This window comes from Apus apus, chromosome 5 (genome assembly GCF_020740795.1).
Source record: "Apus apus isolate bApuApu2 chromosome 5, bApuApu2.pri.cur, whole genome shotgun sequence".
Classification (NCBI taxonomy): domain Eukaryota; kingdom Metazoa; phylum Chordata; class Aves; order Apodiformes; family Apodidae; genus Apus; species Apus apus.
Genome location: NC_067286.1, coordinates 16,939,986 through 16,966,536, shown reverse-complemented (window position 1 = coordinate 16,966,536; position 26,551 = coordinate 16,939,986). Strand labels below are relative to the sequence as shown.

General features: G+C 41.0%; 1 protein-coding gene across 3 annotated transcripts in view; it reads right to left on the bottom strand.

The window, feature by feature from the left end:
- Nucleotides 1-26,551, bottom strand: part of MOB2 (MOB kinase activator 2) — a 118,339-nt gene that overhangs the window by 11,393 nt on the left and 80,395 nt on the right. Inside the window, exon 1 of one of the 3 annotated variants that reach the window (XM_051622567.1) lies at nt 19,533-19,711. The exons of the other annotated variants lie outside the window; for them this stretch is intronic. Coding sequence (XP_051478527.1) covers nt 19,533-19,642 — 110 coding nt within the window. The 5' untranslated portion in view covers nt 19,643-19,711. Of the gene's footprint in view, nt 1-19,532; nt 19,712-26,551 lie in introns of those variants that run through there. 3 annotated transcript variants of the gene reach the window in all.

Genomic DNA, 26,551 nt, shown 5'->3' with positions numbered 1-26,551 from the left:
TTCTCATTCTAGCTTTTAACACACTTCAAATAATCTTTCAACTGTGCCCCTATCTGAGATGTATGCAGGCTTGGTTTTTGCTATGAGGATGGGATGTGCATCTTTCCTGGAATGGTGTTTGAAATGTCAGTGCTTTCTCCCAAGTAGGTACCATTATTCAGATTTCTCTCTTGACGGGCTCCTTACCAATCTGTTCATTAAGCCTATCTTCAGAAAGACTCATCTTCTACCTCATCAGCATGGCAGTAGGAAGAGATCAAGATTTGCCTTCCACAAGAAAGGAGTGCCATAACTTAAACCAACTTGGTCACCAGCACTGCCACAGTTTACTGTCTTGAACCTGCATTGAATTTGTCATACTTCTGTCTAAACAGTAAATTAAGACTAGAGGGACTTCAAGACTTCAGGAAGGCCATCTTCAAGGAGAAAATAAATAAATAAATAAATAATCAAGAGCAGCACAATATGCACGTACACCCTCACAATATATTTGCAAACCACAAATGTGCAGAAAGCACTGTAGGAGGTCTCTAGTATGGAAAAGATGGTCACACTTCCGTATGTTAATAAGAAAGGCAGATTTTGTGGTTAGAGGACGCTTGTGACATACCACATATTTTAAGGAACACATATACAGTATGAGAATAAAATAAAACCAGTATATATGAAGATTAATTTACCACATAGCTGAAGAAACAAAAGAAAAGTCTGTGAATGCAAGAACTGCAGAAGGGCCCAAAAGGGATTAAAGAATCTATGAAATATAAGACTTAATTTATGCTTCGGCCTGAGACTCCAGATTTTTACAGAATTTTAGATGATATTCAAGGAAAATGTAGTAACATAAAACAATAGCTTAGTTCAATAGTTTGTAACCTGACTTTATAGCAGATGAAGCACCATGTTTGATGTTTTCCTTCTGTAGGAATACCATGTTAAGTCTTGAAACTACCTTACACTGACAGTAAACAGCCTAAATCCAGTTGAAACTATGCACTTGGCTCTGAGCTAGTAAAAAGTACTCTGGGCCATTGATTTGCTTAATTCACAGCACAGGCTGCCTTACTCCTGCACTGCTGAAACCAAGCCTGACACATTCCAGACAGCACCTTCATACCTTCTGGGCCTTGGACAGACATTATTAAGGTATATTCAGAATATACTCTTTAGGGTTTTTTTTCAGCTGGTTGGGTTTAGTGGTTTGGAGGATGTGGGCATGGGGGGGCTGGGGGGGGCAGGATTCAGGCATTCAAGGATAAGTTGATTCTTAAAGAAAACTATAGTTCCAGTAACAATAACGCAGAAAATATCTTCAGCTTCAGACACTGGTTCAACAAATGACATAAACCACACTTGGGGATAAAAGCTATTAGCCAGAAGTAGTTTGGACAGAACAGTTTGTGGTTTTGCTTTACTTCAGGACAGTTAAACCAAGGGCCTCAGGTTAGTGCTGTGCCACATCAGCTAAGAGAAGTTATCTGAGAGGAGGGAGAGAGATGACGGGGTTGAAGACAGTCTGATGTAGAGCTGTGGAGGGAAACCACAGAAGGAAGGCAGACATCCAAAGCTGAGGCAAGCCTTCCATTTCATACAAACAGTGTGTACCTAATTCTCACTTCAGCATCTTCTCCCCGCTTCAAGACAGGAAACAAAAATTCAACACTAAATATATTTCACAAGTTTGCTAATGCAAACGACTATATGTCATCCTTTACAAAAACCCAAACCCCTCATTTCCACTCTATTTTCAGTTCTGTTACATTAGTTCATGCAGCCACTTTGCGTCTTTTCAACAGATAGTGTCTTTTCACAAATGCCTCATGCTGGACCTGGAGCACATCCAACAGAAGCTTCCTCAAGGATCCCAAGCTCTGTCTCTTAGTTTAAAAGACCTGGCTCATCGGTATCATCGCTGTACCTGCAAAATGCCCATGATCACTGATATCAAAGTGTTTATTCACATCACTGAAACCTGAATGTCAAGTCACCATGTGCAGCACAAACTTTTCAACCTTTTGCAGCTGTTGAAAGCTAATGCAAGACCACAGAAATTGTTTCTATCAGAAGATTTTGACGACTACATGAAGTGCAGTTGGGATACTACATAGCTCAAATATTCTAAGTACCAACTACAAAAACAGTCTTAAAAATGTCAAGTTTTGAACTCAACCACACATCTTCCCTCAATTAGGCAGAACTTAGGTTACAAAGTCAGATGTACTCAAATTGAGTCATGCTCAGTGTAGGCTGTAGAACTGTGGGCTTAATTTGGGAACTCTGCATAGTAAAGCCTTTTTGTTACAGACTTAAAAAGCTGGAGCATACAAGAGGATGGAGAAAACATGATTACATATTATTAAGATTCAACAAGTAATAGTTCCATATTCTAGATAAGCCTCCTACATTTACAATTACCAGAATTAACAAATAGTGTAAAGTTTAGAAGTTGGCTTCTTCCTTCTGCTCTCCCCTACCTCCAAGTTCACTGCTATTTCAAAGACGTAAAAAACCACACCACCATCTACCTGGAACCAACTCCAAATGTGCAAAGCAAAGCATCCATTATTTCCTTTGTTGTGAGCTTTCAACATGCCTTCCTCAATTTTTCATTTTATGTTTTAAGTACACAAATACAAAAAAATGCATGTAGCCATTTCTGAAATGCCCCAGAACACCTTTTTAAATGAAGACCATAACAGTGAGCATAAAGCAGCACATTCAGCAACAGCTCATTCAGTCATTCAATGAAAGGAAAAGTGACAGGAACAGTAAAGTTTTACTGTTCTATTCAAAAAAACAACAAAATCCACCTGTAAATTATTATTTAATGGAAAATATAACTAAATGTTGTAAGACCACCTCAAAACACTGCTATAGGCACCCTAAAGCAAACTAAAGTCCTGATTGATGTTTACCTGTGTCTTTCTTAAAAAACAAGGGAATTCTGCTAAATGTGTCTTAGCATGTTCATGTCAGATCACATGTATCTCCAAAGCAGCTGAAGGAATAGCTGTTACACAGCAGTTTGGTGAATGCCTATCAAGAGGTTAGACCAAAACCTGTCTATCAATGTTTAACTACTACTAAGGAAAAAAAAATAATCTTCAGGGAATTCAAGGAGACAGCACACAGCAGTTTTTGACAGGCAAACCAGAGTACAAACTAAGCCTTCAGATAACTCTGCAGAGAGTTCTGTGTTTGTTTGGTTTTAGGCCCTCACTTGCAGATGATGCCACAGGCGACATCACACCCACTAAGAAGTTTCAGAGAGGAAAAAGTGATGGGACATGGCAGAAGAGAGGTTGCTTGTCTACAGCCTTAGAACTAGGTTGAGCAAACTAGCTCCAACCAGAGACAGACATTCACAAATGCTTCTAGCAGGGCTTTCACACTCAGCCTTGTATTCAGCTGAAAAAACACAGCTGCTGCAAGTTTGCCTGGTTTTCACTGGAAAGAGACAGAGATGTACAAGGCACTCCACCAAGTGACAGGCGCACTGGGTTGCGTTCATTTTTTACCCTGGTCTAACTGCTTCAGTAAGATCAAGTTAAACTGCCAATTTCCCAATTTGTTTTCTTATCCCATCTCAGTTAATAAAGATACTCCTCTAATCTCTCTCTTTCATTTCCTTCTTGATCAGATGCCCAGTAGTTTCTTGGTTTAAAAAAACCCCACACTTTGGAGCACCTTCAAAGCAACACAAAGGTATTAAATTCATTTAAAAACCATACGAGGAGTGCATTACTCTCATTTCACAGCAGAAACTGGATGTAAGGTTCAAAGTTTATTCATGGTACAAATACGAAATGTGCTTCAGTTTAAACTGATAGTTTGTTTGGGAAGAAGGACATGTGAAGCAATCTGATTTAGCAGAAGCAGTATCAAAGATGCAACGTCCATCCTGAAGACATGCTTCATAGTCCTGATGTAGTTCACATCACTCTAGAATTGTACCTAGCATCTGTGGTTTTGGTCGAAAGAATCTGGTTTATTACAAGGTTGATCACACAGAGGGAATACTAGTGATTTATTAAATGCGAAACTTTCCTAAATCGATCACGCAATTTAAGATTATCTCTACCAAACCAGGCTTCCTTTTTTAAAACCAGCACAGCTATAATTTCTTGCTGTCTCCAGCAAGCTGTGCAGTCATTTAGACTGCATCTGAAACTGAAATCTCTTCGAGGACAAGCAGTGATGCCTCCACCTCCACCTCCTACCCTTCACACCCAACTAACTACCCTTGGGGTGAGTGGCTGTTTATTTTTCTCTTTTTTAAATACAGTTAATCAGTGGCATTTCTCTTTTTGATGGGGAATATTAAAGTGGGTTTAGTAATAGATTAAGAGTAAGTTTAAAAGTTTATTAAAAAAGCTTATAGTGGTGACGGGCAGAGCTGCAGGCAAAACTCCATTCACTTTGTGCCCTCTGGATCATGCAGCAGTTTCAGGTTCCATGATTTCCATTTGAAAATTGACAGAACAGGTCCAACAGGCCTCACATGGCAAATCTGTCTCCCTCTTTTCAAACCTCAAAACTCACAAGCCATCTCGAGTCTGTACGGATAAAAATGACCACAAATTATGAACCTCACAAGACAAAGATACTTTATTTTGTGATTATTAATATTTATTTTTTTTAGTAAATGACCCTATTTCTTACCCAAGGTTATAATCCTAGCAATCCACCGTAAATTTAGAAGAGAATATGTATCAACTGTGACAATCCAGTTGTGATGTGTTCAGTGTTGGTGAGAAGAGAGTAAAAGCCCCCAAGATTCATAGCAATCCATGCAGACGTGGCACAAAAAAAATCCATTTTAAGGAAGATAAAAAAAATAAGATCCCCACAGAACTGTTATCAAATTTTGTTTTTAAGTAATTTGAGATTTTTCGGGGGGAGGCAGGTGTATTTTCAAGTAATCTATCTTGGGCTTTGTAATTTGTATAGTTTCTAATCTGGGAAATTCTGGGGTTGCAACAGTACATTCCCAACTAAAACATGTATGCAGAAAACTTTGAAGTCTCCAACAGCAGCACCATATTCCACCTCACCCAGGTGTACCTCTACACTACCAAACTACCAGATATTTCAAGCTGTCTTGGCATTTGATTTTCATCCTGTAATTTTTTTCCTTTCCAAGTGTCATATTCTAAAGTATCCTCCACTGAAGGAGTACAACAGAGTGAAGTACTGCTGCCCAAACTTACTTTCTTGATAATCTGAGGATGGGGGTTACCTTCTTAACATATAAGCCAACACAAAATTATAGAGGCAGTAAGCCAACATTTTAAGTGTCTTTTGGGACTATCCTTATGAACACTTCCATGTTTTTATATTTTGTGGTGAATAAGGGTTTTTAATTTAGAGTTCAAGAAATACTGGATATTTTCTTTTTAGCATCCATCTTTTTCACTTCTTTGGGTGAGTCAAATGGGATGTGAGAACAACAGAAGAAGGAATTAATCACATTAAGGTAAAAAAATTTAATATGCAAGCTCTCTCGCTCTAACGTACCCAAAAATTCAGCCATTCCAGAAAGCTACAGCTTGTTAAGGAAAATCAGATTAGCTGCTCACAGATGTACTTGTTACCTTTCTGTTTTTCTGTGGCACTTCACTGGAAAGAAGTTATTTGTTAATTTCTGGTTAGAAATGTTCTGTGTTAGTATGGGAGTCCTGAACTCTATTCATAGCAGGAAGGAAACTGTTTTAGGAGGTAAAATTTATGAGTCCCAGTGACAAACTCCCACCAAGAACAATGAAGAAGCAGGTTATTCCAGTTTTTACATAGCAGGAAGAAACTCTTGAAAGCTGTCTGGTTTCCTATGCCAGCAGCCCACAGTCTTTTCTCCTCAGATAAGTACAAGCTTAGAGGCACTAGGCAGCTTAAAAATCACTTACAAGTAATTCAGTGTCTTTGTATTTTTGTATAGCAGGCAAGAAAAATGTGATCATCAGTAGAGTTGCTTTGAGAAAAAGCAAGAGACAATATTTGTATTTCCCTCTTTCTTTAAAACCATACAAGATTAGTGTCTCTGGAGATTTTCTGCAATCCCATATCCTGTTTTAAACCAGATCACTGCTTAGTCTTCAGCTGAAAATGCCATGTGACAGCACATCCAGAACACAAATCCTGAATGTTCAGGATTGGGAATGAAAAGATCATCAGCAGGGGATGGGAAGCTGTGTAAGGTATTGGAGAGCAAGCCCAAATCCCAGTGCAGCATACAGTGCAATTGCTCACGGATTGCAGCAGTCAGACCATTTCTCCAGGGCCTGGGGAAGGAGACTAAGCTTTTTAAGACAGTCTCCATTCTGATTTCCTCTGACCCTAGACCCCTGACAGACCCCTCTGACCTCAGTTTCACTCTTCCCCTGTCCTGCCCTGGATTAGCTCCAGGTCTTGGCTGTTGACCAGGTCTAAGGGGGCTGCACAGAATAAAATGTATTTGGCAACATTTCTGGGCCTGCTTCTTAATTTTTGTTCTGTTTTTAAAAGTTACTAATAGTTTATTTAAGAGGAGGAGAAAAGAAGAATGTACCCCACATGCCAGGGAAACTTCTTCTTCTGGATTCTCATAGTGGCTCTTTGCCTTAAAAGGGAATCTTTGCTTGGCCTCCAGATGCTCTGCTGTAAGCAGTCGGTGCCAAGGCACGGCAGGCATGTTAAGGATCACAAGTGCCATAACATTATTTCATATCATAATGCTGCTTCTCAACAGAAAGCCCAAAACATTCTGTAGGGCCAAACTGAGTTCCAGCTGGTGCTGCTGGCCAAGCAAGGAGAACACAGGGCACCTGCACATCCTATGGCTCTATCTCTGGTATATCAGGCCTTTCTGTTCCCTTTTGTAGGAATCCCCATCCACCTACTGGTGGAGGGTCCAGAGAACAAGTCTTGTAAGAAGCACCTGAGGGAACTCGGGTTGTTTAGTCTGGAGAAAAGGAGGCTGAGGGGAGGCCTTATTGCTCCCTACAAACACCTGAAAGGAGGCTGTAGTGAGGTACGTGTTGGTCTGTTTGCCCAGGTAACAAGTGATAGGACAAGAGGAAACAGCAAGTTGTGCCAGGGAAGGTTTAGCTTGGATATTAGGAAATATGTCTTCACTGAAAGGGTTGCCAAGCACTGGAACAGGCTGCCCAGGGAAGCGGGTGAGTCACCATGCCTGGACATACTCAAAAGATGTGTAGATACTGTACTTAGGGACATGGTTTAATGGGACTTGGCAGTGTTAGGTTTATGGTTGGACTTGATGATCTAAAAGGTCTTTTCCAACCTAAATTATTCTATAATTCCACTCCTCTACTTTTTCTCTCTTCCCTTGCACGTCACCTCAGCTCAGCATTTGCCATACTGTTTGCCCACAGTGTCATGTCAGCTGCATATTAACTGCCTTTCAAAAGTACAGTGCTGAAACTCCCAAGTAGCTGCTGGTAGCAACTGACAGCCATTGATAATCCTCTTTTGCTCAGGATCTCCCATCTTCCCTTCAATGCAGCTCTGGAAAAGAATGGCTACAGAGGCAAGGCCAGGCATGCAAACGGCTGAGTGAGTGCTACACAAATGAGCAGAGTGCATTCTTATGGTACAACACACTGCACTAGAGTTTCCTTTCTTCTCTGGGCATACCTGCCAGAACTCCTCCCCTAGACTGACAGGAGGTGTCCAGCCTTCCTGGTTGCCTTTGGGGAGGGTCTTCTGACCATGTAATGCTTGCACTGGTCCAGGTTCTCCTCCACTCAACACAGCTGGGAGGGGTGGAATAGGACAAAGCCCTAGGAATATGAGGGAAGTGATGTCAGATGGGAAATGCATAGATCATTTCTTTCTAGGAGCCAGAAACACAGAAAACCATCCTACCCAAGTAAACACTCTATAGTCCTTTATTTTAAAATGTTATTTTACCTTTGTGCCAAAACCCCCTCATATTCAAACCAGGAGGTGCCAACATTAAACCTTGGCAAGATTCTTTTCCTAAGTCATGTACTACAGTCCAGATTTCTGGTAATTTGGGGATTAGGAAAGAAAAAGGACAAATCTTTCCTAATGTTTATTTGCAAGTGCTCTATGTGGAGCCAAATTAGGTCTGTGGTAAGAGACAAGCAGTAGGTCATAGATTAATAGTGTTGCAACAACTAATTTATCCAATGCTTAAAAACAAACTATACAGAAAAACACTGCATCATAGATGCCCAAGTCCTGATCCTGTGACGGACATGGGGTGGTAGTTCTGGGGTTTGTTTTTGTTGTTTTAAGTCTCAGTTGTAGGCAAACTCTGACTGTCTGACAAAGGAAGCCAAAAACTGAGCAAAAAAAGGGCAAATCCCTGCTTGGTAAGACCTGTTTCATAGTGTATTCTCCCCTGCTTGCAACTCCTCCTCCCCTAGCACAGCCCTCTCAGAGCAGACACTGGTGCAGGGCACAAAGGGACAGGAGAGGCCATGCCATGCTGGTTCTCCTGGGCATCTCTGCCCAGCAGCCATTCATCAGCTGAAAATTCAGGCTGGACTTCTGTGCCCCACCATTTAGCTCATTTTAGTCCCCAGGCACACTCACGCCAAAACCATCAGGCCCATACACAGATTCAAGATAAGGATGCTCCTGTATCCTTGCCTCCCTTAGGGGAAAAATGTAATTTGTGTTCCAGAACACACATGCTTCCTCATCATCCTCCACTGCTAAATGTACTCCTATCCTACAGCTAGACGGTACAAAGAGGATTCATTCCACCTGGCCATGGTTATCTGCATATGTAAATGTTTATATCCGAATTGGCTCTCTAGGGACCTTTTTAAATCAGCAAAGACCAAAAGCTTTTCCTCTATACTGGAAAACATTTCAGTTCAAGACACAGATCTAAGTATACCTTAAATGTCTTTCATTAAAATACATGGGCAAAGGAGAAAAGTGACTCAGTTGAGAGCAGACAATGGCAGATACTGAGCCTGGTGCTGTTATAGGTACTGCACGCTGCAGAGAGATCTCCCACCCAACAGTGCCTAGAGTACAAGTGATCTCCATCAAGATTTGAAAGCAAGAGACTTTTGGGGTGGCTGTTAACACCTTTTTCACACCAGGAAATGCAAATGTAGGTTGGTCAGGTTTATTATTATAATACTCAGAACAGTGTTTTTTCAACACGATTCAAAATTTTTGAATGCCAGAAATATTGCTTCCAAAGAACAAGTAAAAACTAAAAAAAAAAAAAAAAAATAAAAAACTGGCAAAAATGTTTGCATCTCTGAAGTTTTTAGACTCTGCAAATTGAAAGAGAATGTAAATGTACTGTAGTAAAACCACATAAATGCCTTAATGAATATATCTATTCCCTGTGTGTTTTCAGACATGTGTATTAACTTAAGCAGAGGTTTATTTATTATGCTGTAAACTTCTACTGGAATACACTTAAAGAGTTATTTTGACTTCTGCATGAGGATTAAATTCAAGTTCTGGCAGCAACTGCTCCTCCTGGCTATTCTGATGCACTCCTCTTATCTTCCTAGAAGAGCACATGCAATAGTACACTTTGGTCCACCTTTGCAGGGAGGGAGTTCACCACCAGAGCACGTAAACCACTGAAGACACTGTTATCTTCCAACTCTTACGAAGAACTGGCAGACTGCAAAGCTATCTTTCTATTTCTAAACCAAGCAAGTTTGATTTGGAAACCTCACAGCTCCGTAAATGTGGGATTTCGCAACGCAGTTTGCACAGAGTTGCTTTTCAGGATAGAACTGTGCTTTAATTGCTGGAAATTATTTCTCTATGGCAACCTGGCTTCAGCAGTCGAACTTCTTCCTATATAGCCCAAGATACACAAATGCAGTCTACTCTGCTCAGAGACTACCAGGGTGCAGACAAGTTTGTCTTTGTAAGATGTGCTTTAGTTTCCTCACTGCCTTTTTGCCTTGCAAGCTCTCTTTGAGCTCTTTCATTTATCTAACAATACTAATTAGTTTTAAGTACTACTGTAGCCTAAAGAAAACCTGCCACAAAGGAAATATGTAAGATATGCAGGTCAAGCTCACCATGTTAACCCACATACTGGGTGACAGGTACATAAAATGTCAAATGTATTTGTAACCTGAATTTTACAATTCTCAACTTTTAAGAGTCTATTAAAAAGTTTTAAATATATATTTTATAATTATACTGTGCAGTACGAAAGAAGGCAACGTGGAGTGCATGACAGTCCCCAAACAGTTAATGAGAATACTCACTCCAAGAGTTTGTTGTCTCAATAGATAAGTATTTTTCAACATGGTGCAACATGTCAGCTTGCAGCTGAGCTCAATCATAATTGTCTCTCTCCTCAGATCCCCAGAGGCAAGGAACAGTAAAGGACTGTCTTTTTTACTTCTGGCAGGACTGGGCAGATTACAAATATTTAGTTACAAAAAGTGTCTTGCATTGGAAGGGTAAATTCATTTTTTTTTGTTGGGAAGAGAATGAATAAAAATTCATCATCTGCCTTGCTAGTACAATTCCACCTTTGAAAACATCACCTATCTGTAATCATGCAGTAGGCAGGACTTCAACAGATGAATCCTTTACATAAACATGGTCTGAAAAGTGTGGTTTGACAGGACAGAAAAGTGCTAGGGCACACAACTGACAGTGTACATAGAAACAGAGGTAACAATTTAGCTACTTCAAACATCTTAGCTTTTTTGTAGGCGCTTCAGTAAATAATATAAACTCAATTAGATATACAGCATGGGGAAAAACTAAGCTGTTTTTCCTATTCAAAAGCAATTTTACATGTCTGTACCTGTAAACTCACTTTTAAAGCATCTGTACTGGCACACACATGCGCATCTTGTTGCATTGAGACACACAGCTGTAAGGAATTCAATTACATACCCAGTCATTAGTTATTGAACAGGTTGGGCAAAGAAATACCAACGGGGAAAAAGTAGCCACACCTGAAATTTTAATCCACTCTGTCAAGCTCCACAAACTCATCTCTTACACTTTAAATATTCTTCCTAATTAAAATGCTGGAGTTATTTACCAGAAATGACCATAGGTCAAGGTCAGTTCTCTCTCAATGGCAGCCCTGAAGACAAAAATTGGATATATTTTTTTTATTTTCTTAATATTTTTGCTTTATTTTAAACTAAAGTAAGTTCAGGTAAGTGCCACCTCTCCTGGTGTGCCTTAGATCAGATCCTGTGATGAGAAAATTACTTTCAATCTCAGTATGAACTATCATGTTAAACAAAAAACTGAGAACCAGGGTAATAAAGAGTTAAAGGTAAAACGAAGGCATCAAAACATTATCTTAACTGGCTAACTTTCACAAACAAATTATATGGACAAAACATTCACTAATTTAGCTATGTTGTTCATTTTTATACTTTGCAACAGAATGATGCAACACTTTCTGTTCAGTTTTGTCATCAATAGCACAGAGCTTTTTCAGTACTCCCTAGCATTTAAGTTTTGTTTTCTGTACAATACAGGAAGAAAAACCTACTTAAAATACAAATTCTACAGAATCATGGGCCAAAGTAAAGAACATTTGAATGACTGATTGAAAAAAATAGTAGAGTGTATAACAGTTTAATTACTGGTACAGTTAGATCAGCCACTGTTAATTAATTAGCTTATGAGACAGCAGTGATTCCCAACCCTAATTTATTACTTTTGAGGATACTCCAAGGGAGTCTGAAAAACTTCAGTAAAAGAACCTTTACAGACAAGTACTGACCCATTAGCAATCAGGAAAACCCCAAGCCATATATTCAGACTTGTAGTGCTACCTCCAAAGGACTTGCTGAAATACAAATTCATTTTTTTAATTAAATGCCGAAAGCACAGCCAAGAAATTCATTAAGGGAGACCAGTAATTTTCAAAAATAAATATTAAAATCACATGCACAGTTGCATGCTGAATTTTTTCATTCCCTTGGCTGCACATGCAGATGACAGGCAGTATCTTCAACTCTTCATGTGGGTTTGCAATTAATCAGTTCATGCAAGCAGAGACCAACACCTAAGATTCGTAATCAAGTGACAATGTGAAGTCATGCTTCTAAGCTAGCTTTTGCAACTCAGCATGTCTCAAAAGAACAGATGGGTATGACCACCTAACTCTCTTTAAACACAGCACACCTTGCCTACCTGAGAAGCCCTATTTCAATTCCTGGCAGCAACCCAACAGTTTATACTGGTTTTGCAGAGATGTAACCATATTACTTGTGCATAACTGTGCCAGTAGTTTCACTGAGAAGAAACAAAGATGGTCCCTAACCAGTGAAGAAGTTAATCTCAAGTGAACAGTTTGCACCCATTGTTGGGTGATCCAGCTACTTCTCAATATAAGTCTCTACTTCAAAAAAATCAATAGGACTCCTTCTCAAAAGGCTTGTAACTGAAATCACTTAAGAGACTAGCTCAACTACTAAGTAAGGTGTGGGGATTTACAAAAAAACAACAACAAATAAAGCTTTTGGATGTATTTGAATGATGTACCTAAGCATGAAAAAAAAAAATCTCTGTGCACTGAAAAACAATAGAAAAATAAATATTTCAGTTGAGACCAAATACAGTTTCCCACCTGTCCCGCACAGACAGTGGTCTTGAGACCACAGCTTTATCTTTTCCCCGCACAGGTTTGTTCTGAATAAGGCAGTCACATCAAAACTGAGGACTCTGCATAATGAAGAATCAGCAAAAGTCAGTTTATCACCATTTCCTTTCCCTGTCTTGTCAAATGCATCCCACTGCTTGCCAGCACTTAGCCCTGTAAGGCTTTGGTGTTCTGAATCTGTGATTTGCGGTCACACTGAACTGAAGAGCAGCAGATCTGGCAAAGTGTGAGAGATCAGTGTGAGGTACAACCAATGAAACGTCTTCTGTGTGTGAATTTTTATAAATCACCATGAAGAAGCCCAAATCTTCTTTTGCCATTAACTCCATGTACTTTGTTTGGTATGCCAGTATTATTATTTTTTTTCAGGTAGTAAGCTGTCTTAGAGTTAAAATATTGTGTTACGACCTGCCTTTCTAAGGACAGCTGTGCTCACTGCTGATTCTCCCTTTTTTAAAAATAAAAGGAATTACACTGACATCCACAACATTCCTTTCACCTGGGGAGCATCTGCTACCACCAATCCCTGCTGCTGTCTGAGCAAAAACACTTCTAAACATATTTCGCTACTGGACAGAAGCATGCTTGGAAAATTAACAGAGAAGCATTTTCAGACAAGTTCAAACAACCGAGCTCCACTGTTAATGGACTCTATTAACACCAAGAAGTGGGTTTTTTCTTTTAAAAGCTGGAAGAAAGGGTTAATCCATACATCCTATACACTGCTCTTTAACAAGAAACTACGTACTGGCAGCTTAGTCTTAGTTAAGATTCTGTTGAGCCCCACAGCACAACGGATTAAGAAAAAGGATTAGAAAATTTCCCTCAACAGAAGAACACTTCATCAAATTCAGTTTTGGTGTAGTCACAGAAAAATACGTATGATGTGAGAACAGATAAATTTTATCTTGGACATCTTAGAGGTAGGGGAACGACCAGTGCGAGACCACACTCTGAACACCACATATCTTCAACAAGGATCATCAAGAATAAAAAGAGAAAAGCTCTTCTACAGGGGATTATTTTTTTTTCTCCTACAAACTTATTTGGTGAAGACCTTGGGGTACACAGACAATTTGACATACCAGAGAACAGTGGACAGAAATTAAGAGTGAAAGTAAGCAGCACCAGAAACACAGGCTATTAGAACACAAGGAAGCAAAGAGACAAATCCAGAATTGCAGTCAACTCCCAGAAGGATCAACATTGCATGCTTATACTCTGTGTGTGTATAAACTGAAATCATCTTCCAGGCAGAAATTAGCAGCTAAAATCTGAAGCAAATCCTACAATAAAACAAATATACACCAAGGAAACAATATAAAACAAGGGTGAATAATTTCAGAAGTTCCAGATTACAGTAAGATCTATTCTTCTGAAAGTATCCAGGAGAATCTTCAGAGAAAAGCAGCATACTTTTGCCCCTAAAGCAGAGGAAAATGCTGCTAAACCTTGGCCAGGTACCCTTCCTATACTAGGCTCTGGAGACACCTTACAGGGTTATTTCAACACACAGAAGAATTTTGGCAGTGCTCTCCCTCTGGCTATCACTTCACAGGACGTAGATCACGTAACCAAAATACAGCTCGATTTTATAAAAGCCTCTGAAGAAAGACACCAACTTCTTAATTAATACGTGGTACATGGCTCATCAACTTTCATAAATGCAGCAGGGTCACGACATTCCTGCAGCCAATACAAGTGAACAAACAGATTACTACCCCAAGGAAATGGAGGAGTGTACAGCTCACCGGACCGCTAGTGAGACTGCATGTTTCCAGAGCACAGCTTCAAGTCCTGAGCTTCAGAAGGAGACCACGTTGCTATACGGCTTTGTCAGAAATATCTGAGAGCTGAAAGTCAAGCAGAGCACTACAAGTGCTGTAGTCAAGAGACTTTGCTACTTGTGCATGCAGGGAGAGCCACCCCTCCAGAAGGCACATCCCAGCCAGATGAGTCCACCAGTCTGGCAATGCCAGTCAGGCCTATCTCTGCTCCTCCTCTGTCCTGAGGTCAGGACACTAGTGCCAAAGAACAATCTCCACAAGCACACCTGTGCTTTCATACGCACCAAAGAGCTACCACAATGCCCCTCCTGCCTGGTCGCACCTTGCCAAAGCACAAGATGTTACTGCCTCATAGTGTCAGTGGTCCTTTCCAGGCAGCTGGGTGAGAGTCCCAAAAGGCTGTCACTGAACAAGGCATCAGCTCCTGTTACATAAATATTCAGCAAAACACAGCAGGACAATTAGTGATGTCAGTTGCCCTGAACAATAAACATTTTGAACTATTTTGGTACAATGGAAAGTTCAGGAGAAAGAAAAAGAACAGGATAAAAATAGCTGACATGGTTCTTAAGAGTATTTTGCCTATAAGCCCCTTCTCTGCACATTACCTTTCCTTCCTTCTCTTCTGCCTCTCCCCAGACTTCTACATAAATCAGATTATCAAATGTTAAAGAAGGCCCTTCCTTTATTACTTTCTAATACTGTAGGCCAGACTAAATTATTGAAAAATGTTTCTCCCTAAATTGGGATAAAACAGGATCAGTAAAAAAAATAGCATCACAGACAACCAGTCTTCAGCAATAAGAGTCAAGGCAGTGAAGAGGCAGCCACATCCAACACACTCTGCCTCTGTGTCACCTGTGCCACCTTTCATGAACATGCTTACACATGATCACCTAAAAAACAGAATCCAAGGTAGAAGTTAACTTTGCTTCTTTCTGAGCTTGCTATGCATTATTTGAGGAATGGATAGAAATTTTTGAAAAATTAAATTCCTTAAGTGCTGGATGTAAAAATACAGGATACTAATTTATTCGACTAATTTATTTGACTGAAGCAATCATTATCACACTATCACTGAAGACAAATTACTACACTCTTGAAAAGTACCTCTAAAAATTCAACTTTGTTAGTGATGCCAATGGCACACCTACCCAAGAAGAGTAGGGTTGGTTGTTTCATTTTTTTGTTTCATATCCAAATCAATCCCTGCACATTGTTCTACGAAGGGAGGCTCTTATGAGAAAAAGGAGGTTTAAGTTATCAATTACCACAATCATCCTGGACTATGTGTACATATAAGCTACACTGTATTTTATCAGAAGTCATTACACAATGACATCACAACTCTGTAGCCCACATCATTCCTCTTTCCTGACACCGTATCACCGATTATTATTCACCTATCACGGAGGGACTCAGTTTCACTGGTGGCTTAAAAAGAAACACAGTGACGACAAAGCTGCATGATGAGTAGGTCTCTGAAAATCACCCGCACAAGACCTAAAGGGCTACAGCACACCAACCATGCCGCAGTTCTGAGCTGCACTCGAGTGCCTGAATCAGTATTCAAACACTGGCACAGGCAGTGAACGCTGTGTCCTGAAGTCATCAGCATACAGCTCTGAAGAACGCTTATGGCCAGCTCAGTTATCCGGTGGGAACGAAGAGGGGAGATCTCTCATGAGTCTTCCTTCCACTAGTGCTATCTGAGACCAGTAAAAAGCACACCTCTGCAAGGAAGCTAACAGTAATCAGCTGCTTCACAAAAAACTCAAGCAATTAATTAAATAATATTAAAAAGAATGAGAATATTCCAAGTTTTTACATTGTACCTTTTTTTCTTTCCCCCTTACACAATTCATTACAAGATAGAAGAAAAACAAGACTAACATATTTCAAAAACATCTGAAGTGAAACAAAAGCCCTAATAAAGCATTGTGCTAAGTAATACACGTAACTTCATCTCAGCTATGCTCAGATTAATGTAAAGGGGAGATGAGACTTTTCTAATGGTATTGTAATTTTTTAAATCATTACAAGTTTGTGGTCTTGGTCCCATCCCTTAATTGTTAAACACAGTTTACTAATCGTTATGATGAAAGATACATGCATCTCCAGAGTTCTTCATAGCTGAATCACTAATAATTTAAAAGAGTAATAAACCTAACAGTAGCTTCCATAAAAAATTAATTAGAGAGGCTGGGAAAACATCTGTTGCTTTTGTTACATTTTTTCCCCCATTCTGGTTCAGTTGTCTTTCCCCACACCCTTTAAACTCTTCTCTGGCTCTCAGGGCTCCTACTTCTTCTCGTGAAACCTTTTTTCTTCCTCATACTGATTTTTCCTTTGGCAGCTGTTATTACTAGTGTATGACACAAACAGTATTTGGCACCCATCAGCCAGGAGGACTCATACCTGCTAATAAAAACAACTCACAAAAATTAAAAGCTTCAAGAAAGTGAGTGACTTAGAAGTACATACACCTCATGTAAATAATGTACAACAAATTTGCTATGAAGGAAAAATCACACTGATAACGCATGGTTCTAGAACAAGCGAGCTTTATAATTCACCACCAGGATGGAGACAAAAATGAAGGGCAACTTAAGAGAGAAGACAGGCACTCTATCCCTTGTCCATTGTGAATGCCTCCAAGTCCGTGGCAACTTGTGGAGGGCTGGGAGGGAACAGTCATGTTGATGGTTCTCAGCTCTGCCTGAGAAAAAAAACCTAAAATGCAGTAGGCTGTTTGTGACATCACACTATGCACAAGCAAGATATCCTCTGATTTCATCATCAAGCCATTTGTAGGCCTGATCAACAGAAGAAAAACTACTTCATCTGAAGTTTAGTACTGATTCATCCAAAGTTTAGTATTGATTCATCATCTGTATAGATTACAAAAAGCTCCATCAGCAGTGTTTCAGGTGGGCAGGCTTCAAAGTGGTATTTGATACCGTTTATCCCACACTTACTCTGAAATAGATGGTAAACCACTGCACTAGTTTGGGGTTCTCATTTAACTTCATATGACTACAACATTAGTGCTAATAAGTGAACTGGTCATGCTGTATTGGGCTGGCATTGCATCTCTGCATTCAACCACATCTCTAAGCTCCCTGTTCTTCTTTACCAACAATAAAGTGGACAAAGCTCAGCTATGGATGCCTGTGTTCCAAGAAATCCCACCACAGCTGTCACCAACAGGACACCATTTTTGGCCTAAATGAGGTCCCACATTGTGGTTTCTTCTTTCACCGTCACTGGGGCTAACACTTTCCTAAGCACTAGTACCCAAATTCAGCAATAAGGAAACTTGGATTGGACCTGCTATTTATCTCTGCTTTTACACTGTCTGAGCTCTCTGCAGAACAGGATGAGTTTATTTTTTACAGAATAAAACTAAGAAAAGCAAAATGAAGCAACACACAGTCAGGGTAAGTAAGGCATCTGAAGTACATATTCAAGATGACTTCACACTTCTAACTGGGTGCCAGAGGAGATAACCCCAAATGAAGACACACATTAGAAAACCCTCTACTACAAAACAGTCATCACTACAATCTAGTAACAGCTTAGCAAAACAAAGTTATGGTATTAATTCCCAGGCCCAAAATATTTAATGTGTGATGACAACAACTCTCTCTTTCACAGCAGTTCTATAGTGTATGTAGAGGGAAAAAAGGCAAATAGAATTATGCACAATTTCTGCATGTACTCCATTTGGAGGACAAAAGACAAGGTTACGTTAGACTTTTTTGAAAGCGTGCACTGAACAAATCATAAAAATGTATTTCACTGTTAAGTCACATAAGTTACCTATACTTTAAAATAAACTGCCATAGATGCTGAACAAAAGGTTTGGCAATTCTTCCCTACAGAGGCACCCATCTATTTACATCTGGGAGTGCTGCCAATAGAACAGCAACCAAAAACTTCAAAGAGTTCACAGCATGAATAGCAAGCGGCTGGCCAAAGGATTTTATTATATGACCAGCTGTGTAACACCATAGCGAATTATAGACATCACCACCCCCAAAAAAAATGGCAAAGAAGGGATGCTAAACTTATGAAATAGCTGAGAAAAACAACCTGAATTCCTGCAACTTATGTTTTCTACAGGAAAGTATTTTTAATGGGGGGGGTGGGTGGGGTGGGATGGGAGTGTGGGGGGTGTGTGTGTGAACACTCTAAAACCACCCAAAAGTACTGCAATACAGCACTTCTTTAAGAGCAACTCAAAGTAGTTCTTCTCACAAAGCCTACTTTAAGTCTAGGGAACGTCTCAAGTTTAAGTTGCAGCCAATGCTCAGCTGCTTTGTGACCAGAACACTCTGCTTTAATAAATGACTCCCCTAACTTGCCTGGGGAGAGAGGAGACATGAGTCAACAGAAGAAAGGGATAATGTTTCTGTTGACAAACATTTAACGACGGGCAGCTGACAGTAAGAAGCAGGGAAAAATGGAACACTTGCCAAATAAAGTTATGCCAAAGCAGCACTGCTCTTCTTCATAGATCCCAGAAAAATATCTGAACATACTTAACCAAAACAAAAAGCTGCTGCTGTTGAAGAACAAGGCTGCTAATCCTATAATTTGTGGTGATGTTTTTCCCTACAAACCAGAACAGGTCAGAACTTCTTCGAATCAAATTACTGTGCCATTTGCCAAAGAGTCTGGTTTTGGTCTCAGCAGTCATACACGTCTCAGTGTTCACACGAGTCTTTCTGAGCTAGATGAGCAATCTTTTCCCCTCATCTTACGACATTTCTGTGGAAATCATGCCAAGGCATAGTGAGACTCCTTATTCAGGAAAGTCAGGACCTTCACTGTCTGCTTACGTCCTGGAAATTCAGTTCGCAGGGAGCACAAACAAAACTTGACTGCAGTATTATGGGTGGACAAATGTTTTTCTCCAAGCAGCTATTGCCATTCCAACTTCCACCCTCCCAGATTGCTACACAAGATCCAGAGGGAGCCAAAAGCAGCCTGCCTCCTCCAGACACCAGAGGGGCTGAGCAGAACAAGGCACCCGGGCTCCAGCTCCCTTCTCGCTCCTCTCAGGGCCTGGGAAGCCCTCGCTCACACACAGGGACTCGCCCCGCGGGGCAGCCGCCCTTCCCACCCGACGGACCAGTCCTTACCGCAGCACTTTGCCCACCGCCTGCAGGACCATTTTGCAGCTTAATCCGGGTTTGGGACTCTGTGCGAGGACTGGCCTTTCACCGGGAAGGCTGCAGTGATCCCCAACCATGATACGGCGGGAGAAGGGCGGCTCAACCGAGCGCAATGGGGGAAACGCGGCGGCGCCGGCGCTGCTCGGCACGGCCCGGGCCCTCCGCCGCCCTCCCCGGCCCGCGCCCGCCCGCCCGCTGCAGCCCGGCCCCGCAGCCCGGCCCCGCCAATGGGCGGCGGCGCGGGGGGCGGCCCCGCCGCGGCTCCCCCGCCGCCCGGAGCCGCCCCCGAACCGGCCCTGCCAGGCCCGGGAGGGCGGCGGCGCGGGGCCAGGGCCTCGCCCCGGACGGGCGGCGGGGACGGGTTACACAAGGCTGGGCTCGGCAGCACTGTTGAGAAGAGCGCTGCGAAGAGCTGCGGGGCTGCAGGGGGCTGCAAGCGGCAGAGCAGGAGGGAGGAAGCATCCCGGCCTTGGCCCTGGGGAGGCCACCGAAGCAGCGCTAACAAACATAAGGGCCGCCATCAGTAACACAGTCCTCTGCCAGTTCGTTTGGCAATCAGAAAGCAAGGTGTGCTAGGGCAGCGGTGCCGCGGGACGCAGGGCAAACACGCTGCTGGTGCTGTCTGCAGCACAGGCTCCATCTGCAACAGGGCGACGCCGGGCTCCCGGCGGGAAACGGGAATAATGACCCCTTCTGCTTGCTCCCTCAGGACTCTGTGACAAAAACGGGCACGGGGGGGGGGGGTAGCTCAAGAGCAGAGCTGGATATATTCTGCCAGAAACAGTTTTTCATACTGAATGTCAGCCCAGCAATGACATCAAGACCTTTATCAGAGCAGTTTAAGCAGCAAGAGACACCTTGTTATGACCAGAGTTAAGTTGGGTACTGGTTCTCAGAGGATGAATGATGAGGCAGAACCCCCTAACATGACATCTGTCATGACACACCAGCAGTTTTAGACAGAGAAAAAACACTTTGCCCTGAGTTTTCCTAAAAGACCTTATAAAGGGGTGCCCAGCTCCATAACCCCTTGACACACACTTTTTGGACACGCAGCTGTGCCAGCAGCTTGCTGATGAGGCATTTAGAGCCAAATCCTAACAAAAAAATGTAACAGGTGTGGCCTAACATGACCTAGAACAAAAAGCCCTGAGGACATCACTTATTCTGACACACTAAAACCTGACCTGTGACAACTCAGAGAAAAAGGTAGTTTTGCCATTTCAGGTAAACCTTCAATACCAGCTGCAGTTAGAAGGGGCAGATTCCCAGACAGGTATTGCAAGCGCCCCAGTTCATTTACTAAGCACGCATCTTCCCTTTAACCAGAAGACCAACAGACTTGTTGAATTAAACCTGGTACAAATCATGTCATTGCTGCCATCAACCACCCAGCACCACTTGGTCCAAGCAGGTGGAAACATGGCTGCTGTATGCAGAAACCCAAGAAACCACAACTTGGAGAATTAAAGTGCTATTCTCAGTCCCAAAGTATCTCCCAGGCAGTGGTGTTTGTCTGTTATGTGCTGTCTTTTACTCACACGTCCAAGTCGGCCTCCACATCCTTACAAAGCAGGAGGTATTTTTATTCCTGCTCTCCAAGCAATCCACTTAAGATAGAGTTTTAATGACTTCACTGATAGCACACAGGAAGCCTGCAGCTGAACACAGCACAGCTTTCCACTCTGCAGCCCAGCACTTCATGCAGATTATTCAACCCTTGAAAAACCTCCTGCCCACTCTCTTTTTCCCAATTAACAGTGACTTGTCACAGTAACATTATAAAAGCAACAGTCCTGGCAAACAGAGGAAGGACACCTGCCAAAAGGGCAGTCGTCCTCGTCTCATTCACCAGTGAAATCTGCACAGAGAGAATTTTGTTTGTCAAAAAAACCACCTTAAAAACAACAAGACTGTAATATAAAGCAGTTTAAGTTTTATTAAAAGTCTGTCTATCCAAAGTAAATTAAAGTCCAGTGGTAAAAGCAAAATAAATACAGCTCTGTGGTGTTACAGTTCTATTAGGAAAGCTGGCCTCCCTGTGACTCTTGATGGCTAAACATTCACTCTTCAGAGATAGAGCTTCAGTGATCTCACACAGTTTAGGAACTTAAGCTCTGCTGTTAAAACTGATAGATAAAATGAAATAAAACTTTGAAACCTGATCTATTTTTGCTTTGACGCAGATAAATGACCCACTTCTCTATTCTGTTAGCTTCTGCATGAAACCAGCACTTTCCTTTCCCCTTCCTTAACCATGTCTCTGCAGCACCCTCTCCAGCCTTTCCTCCACTCAAGCAGTATTCCCTTTACGGGTCAACTGCATGCTACAGTTTACCTGTAGTACTGGATTTTATGCAAGCTGTAGGAAAACCCAGCTTCTCAAAGTCAATTTTAAATGCTCTGAAATAATAAAAATGAAGCAAGTTTATTATAGGAAACACAATTTAAGCACATACACTTTATTTATATGGCAACAACACAAGTAATTTAACACACATGCACAGTACGGATTCTCACACTTTAAAAAGATTTAATGCACATGTGCAGACACAAATAGCTTTACCTGAAAAACTGCTGCATCCAGAAAGAGCAGTACTCAACCTAAAAGCAATATATTTACTTGAACACAGCTACTGGCCTGATCTCTACGTATGCCTATTCTGAAGGATGCTTATCTACACTTCAAGGGTGTGTCTTGCAGCCATCCCCTGTCTTGCCTATTTACATCTATTGGTAACTTCTTTTCTCTTGCTTCCTCAACATCCTCTGCATGTGACAACTGCTGGATCTGACCTTAACACAAGTGTGCTTCAGCACTGGTGAAGAACTAGCATATCCCTTACCAGCCAGCCAGGCTTCAAAGATCAGAGAGATGTGCATTGAAACCATCATCAGAACGTTAACAGAAATATCTATGAATTGACCTGCAAATAGCTTTATGACTTGTATCAGTCCTATAGACAAGTCAGCAAAACAGTAAAATCACTGGTGGCATAGAGTAAGGGCACAAAACAACAACACTGGGAAGAATGGAGCCCCATTCCCACCACTTACACATGACTCTATGGACTTACAGAAAACTTACTTATAGAAAACTTCACTTACAGGAAGTTTTCTACATTGATCCCAACTACCAAGCCAAGGAATAGTATTTATAAATTTTATGAAGAACGCTTTGTATTTATAATGAAGTTATAAGCAGCAGTTACACAATCACATATTTCTTTGCCCCTTTTAGGGTTCCATAAAAATTAACTGTAAAACAGCCACCACAGGCATGTGTATTAGTACCCAGAGGTTTGGCAAACAGAGCAAGTCATGTCAACCCAGACAAACAAACAGTGTCAGGGCCAGGGAGGGGAAATCATAGCCATTATTTTGATTAAGGTACAATTCAGCATTTATATGTATAGAAATGAGGCCTTGTGACATCAGATTGTAATGTTCTGTTTTAAATGAAACTCATGTTTATTTTAAGTCACTGCCTGACATACATAATTTCAACTTTGCTAGCTAATTATCCCTTTTGCTTAACATCAGTGTGCCCTGCTACCACATAGCCAAGTACCCTTTCCAGTTCTCTCACAGTTCATCCCAAGTTCTCTGGAACTACCTTATATCAGCAATGAAAACATTTTTTCCTTTAGCTTGCTTCTAAGCAGTATTTATACAGAGATCACACTGCTCCCCATTTTGCTTACAGCAGCAAAGATAGCAAGAGCAGTTGTTCTCCATATAGACAGTAAAGGCAGGGATTTTGGACAGAAGACAGACTAAAGTCTAAGTTGCTTCAGTCTTTAAGAAGTAGTTTGGAGGTGGTTATAGTGAAGGGGAAAATAAAAAATTTCAAAGGTACTCTTTCAGCTCCACTTTTGAGACAACAGCAGGAGAAATCAGTATTCCTGGTCACATAGAGTGTTGTGATTCAAGTCAGTGGCCACACATTGCAGAAAGTTTGTGAATAAAAGATTGAGCTTAAAAGCAGCACATTTGTGAGTGACAAGGTGCCTGCATTTGCTGCTTTATTGAAAGCTCTGGTAACAACAAGTCAGCATTTATCCTGCAACCACCACCTTTGGCTTCATCAATACTGTGGGGTTTTTTCTGCAATAGGCACAGAGAAAAAATGGTACACAATACTCTCATTTAATCCATAACATCATAAACAATCAACTGCAGCAAGAACTCCAAAGAGTCTATATTATAGCATTTTGGATAGGATGCACAAAATGATAAGAACCAAGGATTCATTAAGTATCACCTTCCTAACAAAAATAAAGACATGGAAAAGGAAAGTGACTGCTACTGTATGTACCAAGCAGAGAAACAGTGATCTCAAAGGTACTGTATTTCTGCCATCTATTGTTCTGAAATCCTATGAAATGTCAAGTTAAGCCAGGTTCACCAAGAAGAGTGTATGGATGAGAGGTGAAGAACATCAATGTGTTAAAGGAAGCAGAAATAGCAGCAGCTCAGCTGGAGATCCTTAACTCTATCAGCACTGAACAAGTACGCGAGACCTATTAAGAAAGGATGGGATGGTCACACTCAGATACTATATGGAGAAATGATGTGAAATAGAGGGCAGGATTTTTATCGCCTGCATTCCAATTGGTCCTCCTGAGCCAGACCACTCCAAATGACAGCAGCTCTCTGCAAAACGCCCACTGGAAGGACACTTGTTTCTTGAGTGGTGGTGTTCCAGGCAAGTTTGTGGCAAGCAGATTCTGAGTCAATGAATTGCTGTGGAGTTGGAGAGAAACATCAGATTCAGACCTGTAGTTTGTAGTATGCCTGAAAAGTTACCACTGAAATAAAAATAATTTGTTTTTAAAAGTTTCTATGCTGAATCCCAGGCAAGATCCAAGATGACTGCATTCTGCTTAGCTCTCCTGCTTTAAACTGAAGAGGTTCTTTGCTTTCTTTACTAAGCTGTTGTATACCATTATATAGTGCCCCATTTCAGTGATGGCTCAAATGGCAGGCAACATTTATCCCAGAGAGGATGAAAAGAAAACACAAACAAGTAAAGACATGCCAATGAGTCTAATGCATTTACCATTCCAAGTGCCCAAAAGGATGTCTTTCAACACATGCATCTCACAGATTAAGTATGAGGAAGGAGTTCTATTAAGCAAAGTACTTGCTGATAGGCTGCATGGGATGCTCACAGTGTACTGTAAAGATTGAGATAATTTATACAATTGCAGCCACTGGTAATTCCTTCCTAGAGATAACACAAGTGAGAATTTCATCTTGCATTTTACCATTTCTTCTTTTTTTTTTTACCTTGCCCTAATTCCATAGTGTAACTAGGCTGCACTCTAGGGAAGCATTAGTGTAATATGCATTTGATATAGAAAAGCTAAATGAAAGTCTCCTGTTTTTTCCCTTCTCTCCCTGGACCTCAAGCTTCATATAAAGAGGCAAAACTTCTAAACTTTGGCTAGAAAGCTCTTCCTGGAGATTGTTTAACATATTTGGGGCTACTTGCTCCATATATACACAACTCTCCCTGTAAGTTTTACAACACAACTACTGTTTTCACAGACTTGGGTAAATATGGTATGAAAACAAAACCCTAATTGCAAATTGGCATGAAACTCTAGACTAAGAAGTCAAAGGTTCAATCAGCACAGTAAAGGAGGGTATTTGTGTCAGCACTGTTACTGCTCAGGACTATCTGCACTTGGGTGGGAAAGGCATAGAAGAAAAAAAAGGGGAGATGCTGGGAGTGAACTTGCAGAGTTTTCCCAGACTGATGGAGAGCCGCTAAGGAAACTCAAGTTTCCCTCCTTGGTGCTAAGAATGGCTTCATTTTAGTATAGCAAATTATGTTATCTGGTAATGTTGTATTTAGATTAAAGCATGAGAGAAAAACAATTATTGAAATAAGCATGAAATCTTTTCTACCAGATTTTTCTCCAGACATACATTACAAAAAATAACACATACAGCTTCCATTAGGTAACATTAAACAGGGGAAACTACTAATTGTAGTTCCTGGTACCTACAGAATAATTCCTTAGGTACTATTTCTAAAAAGCAGAAGCAGAAAACCCAGCAGTCACAAAATGAACCTGGTCCACACCTGGACCAGTGCACATGGTTGTTCCACATATAATTCAAAACAGACATGCTCCATCCCAGGTAATTTGACTTCTTAACACCTTGCAGGCCCAGCACAGATCACAGCAACAAGATGTCAGCAACAGTTTCTGCCATGTAAACTATGCTGTAAAGTACCTAAATTAAAACCTGAAATAGCTGAAATTTATGAAACAGAGGAAAAAATGTCCAGCAGTCGTTCAGCCTTGGAAAGCTGTTTAAATACTGTTTGCATGACAGCAGCTCAGTCCAGGGGAGGGGCACTCCACAGCTCTGAAGTAAAACCTGTTTGGTCAGTGTGCATGTAAAGGTGTGTGCTGGAGATGGACATGGGGCTACAGGAAGACACTAACAAGCAGTTTGTCACAGGGAGGCTCCTCTGTCGAAGTTAAATGGCTGCATTTCAAACAGTCGCGGAAGTAAAAGCATGAAGATCTTGCCTCTGCGGAAACATCAAACCTCCTATACCGCTGATTAGGCATTTCAAGCCATTTGAAAAAATTCCCAGTTCTTTTTCAGTGTGTTAGTACAAATGAAAGATTTATAAACTTACTAGAAAAAACAACAATTATTGACACGTGGTTATAGTCAAGATGCAGTTTCCTAAAACTTGTTACAAAAATATAGCCAGTTTTCATGCTCTGATTTCCTGATAAAGAAAATGGCTTAAGTGCATTCACTTATCCATTTCATTTGAATCTCACACTTCGATGGTGTAAGACAAACGTCTTAGAAAAACAACATGATCACATTAACTTGAGATTAATCCTCTTCGACAAATTCTGGACAGATTTGAACAAAAAATGACAGGATAATACAATTTAGGGCTAAGACTACCATATACTTTCTTCAGGTACTGCACTAGCATATGCTGG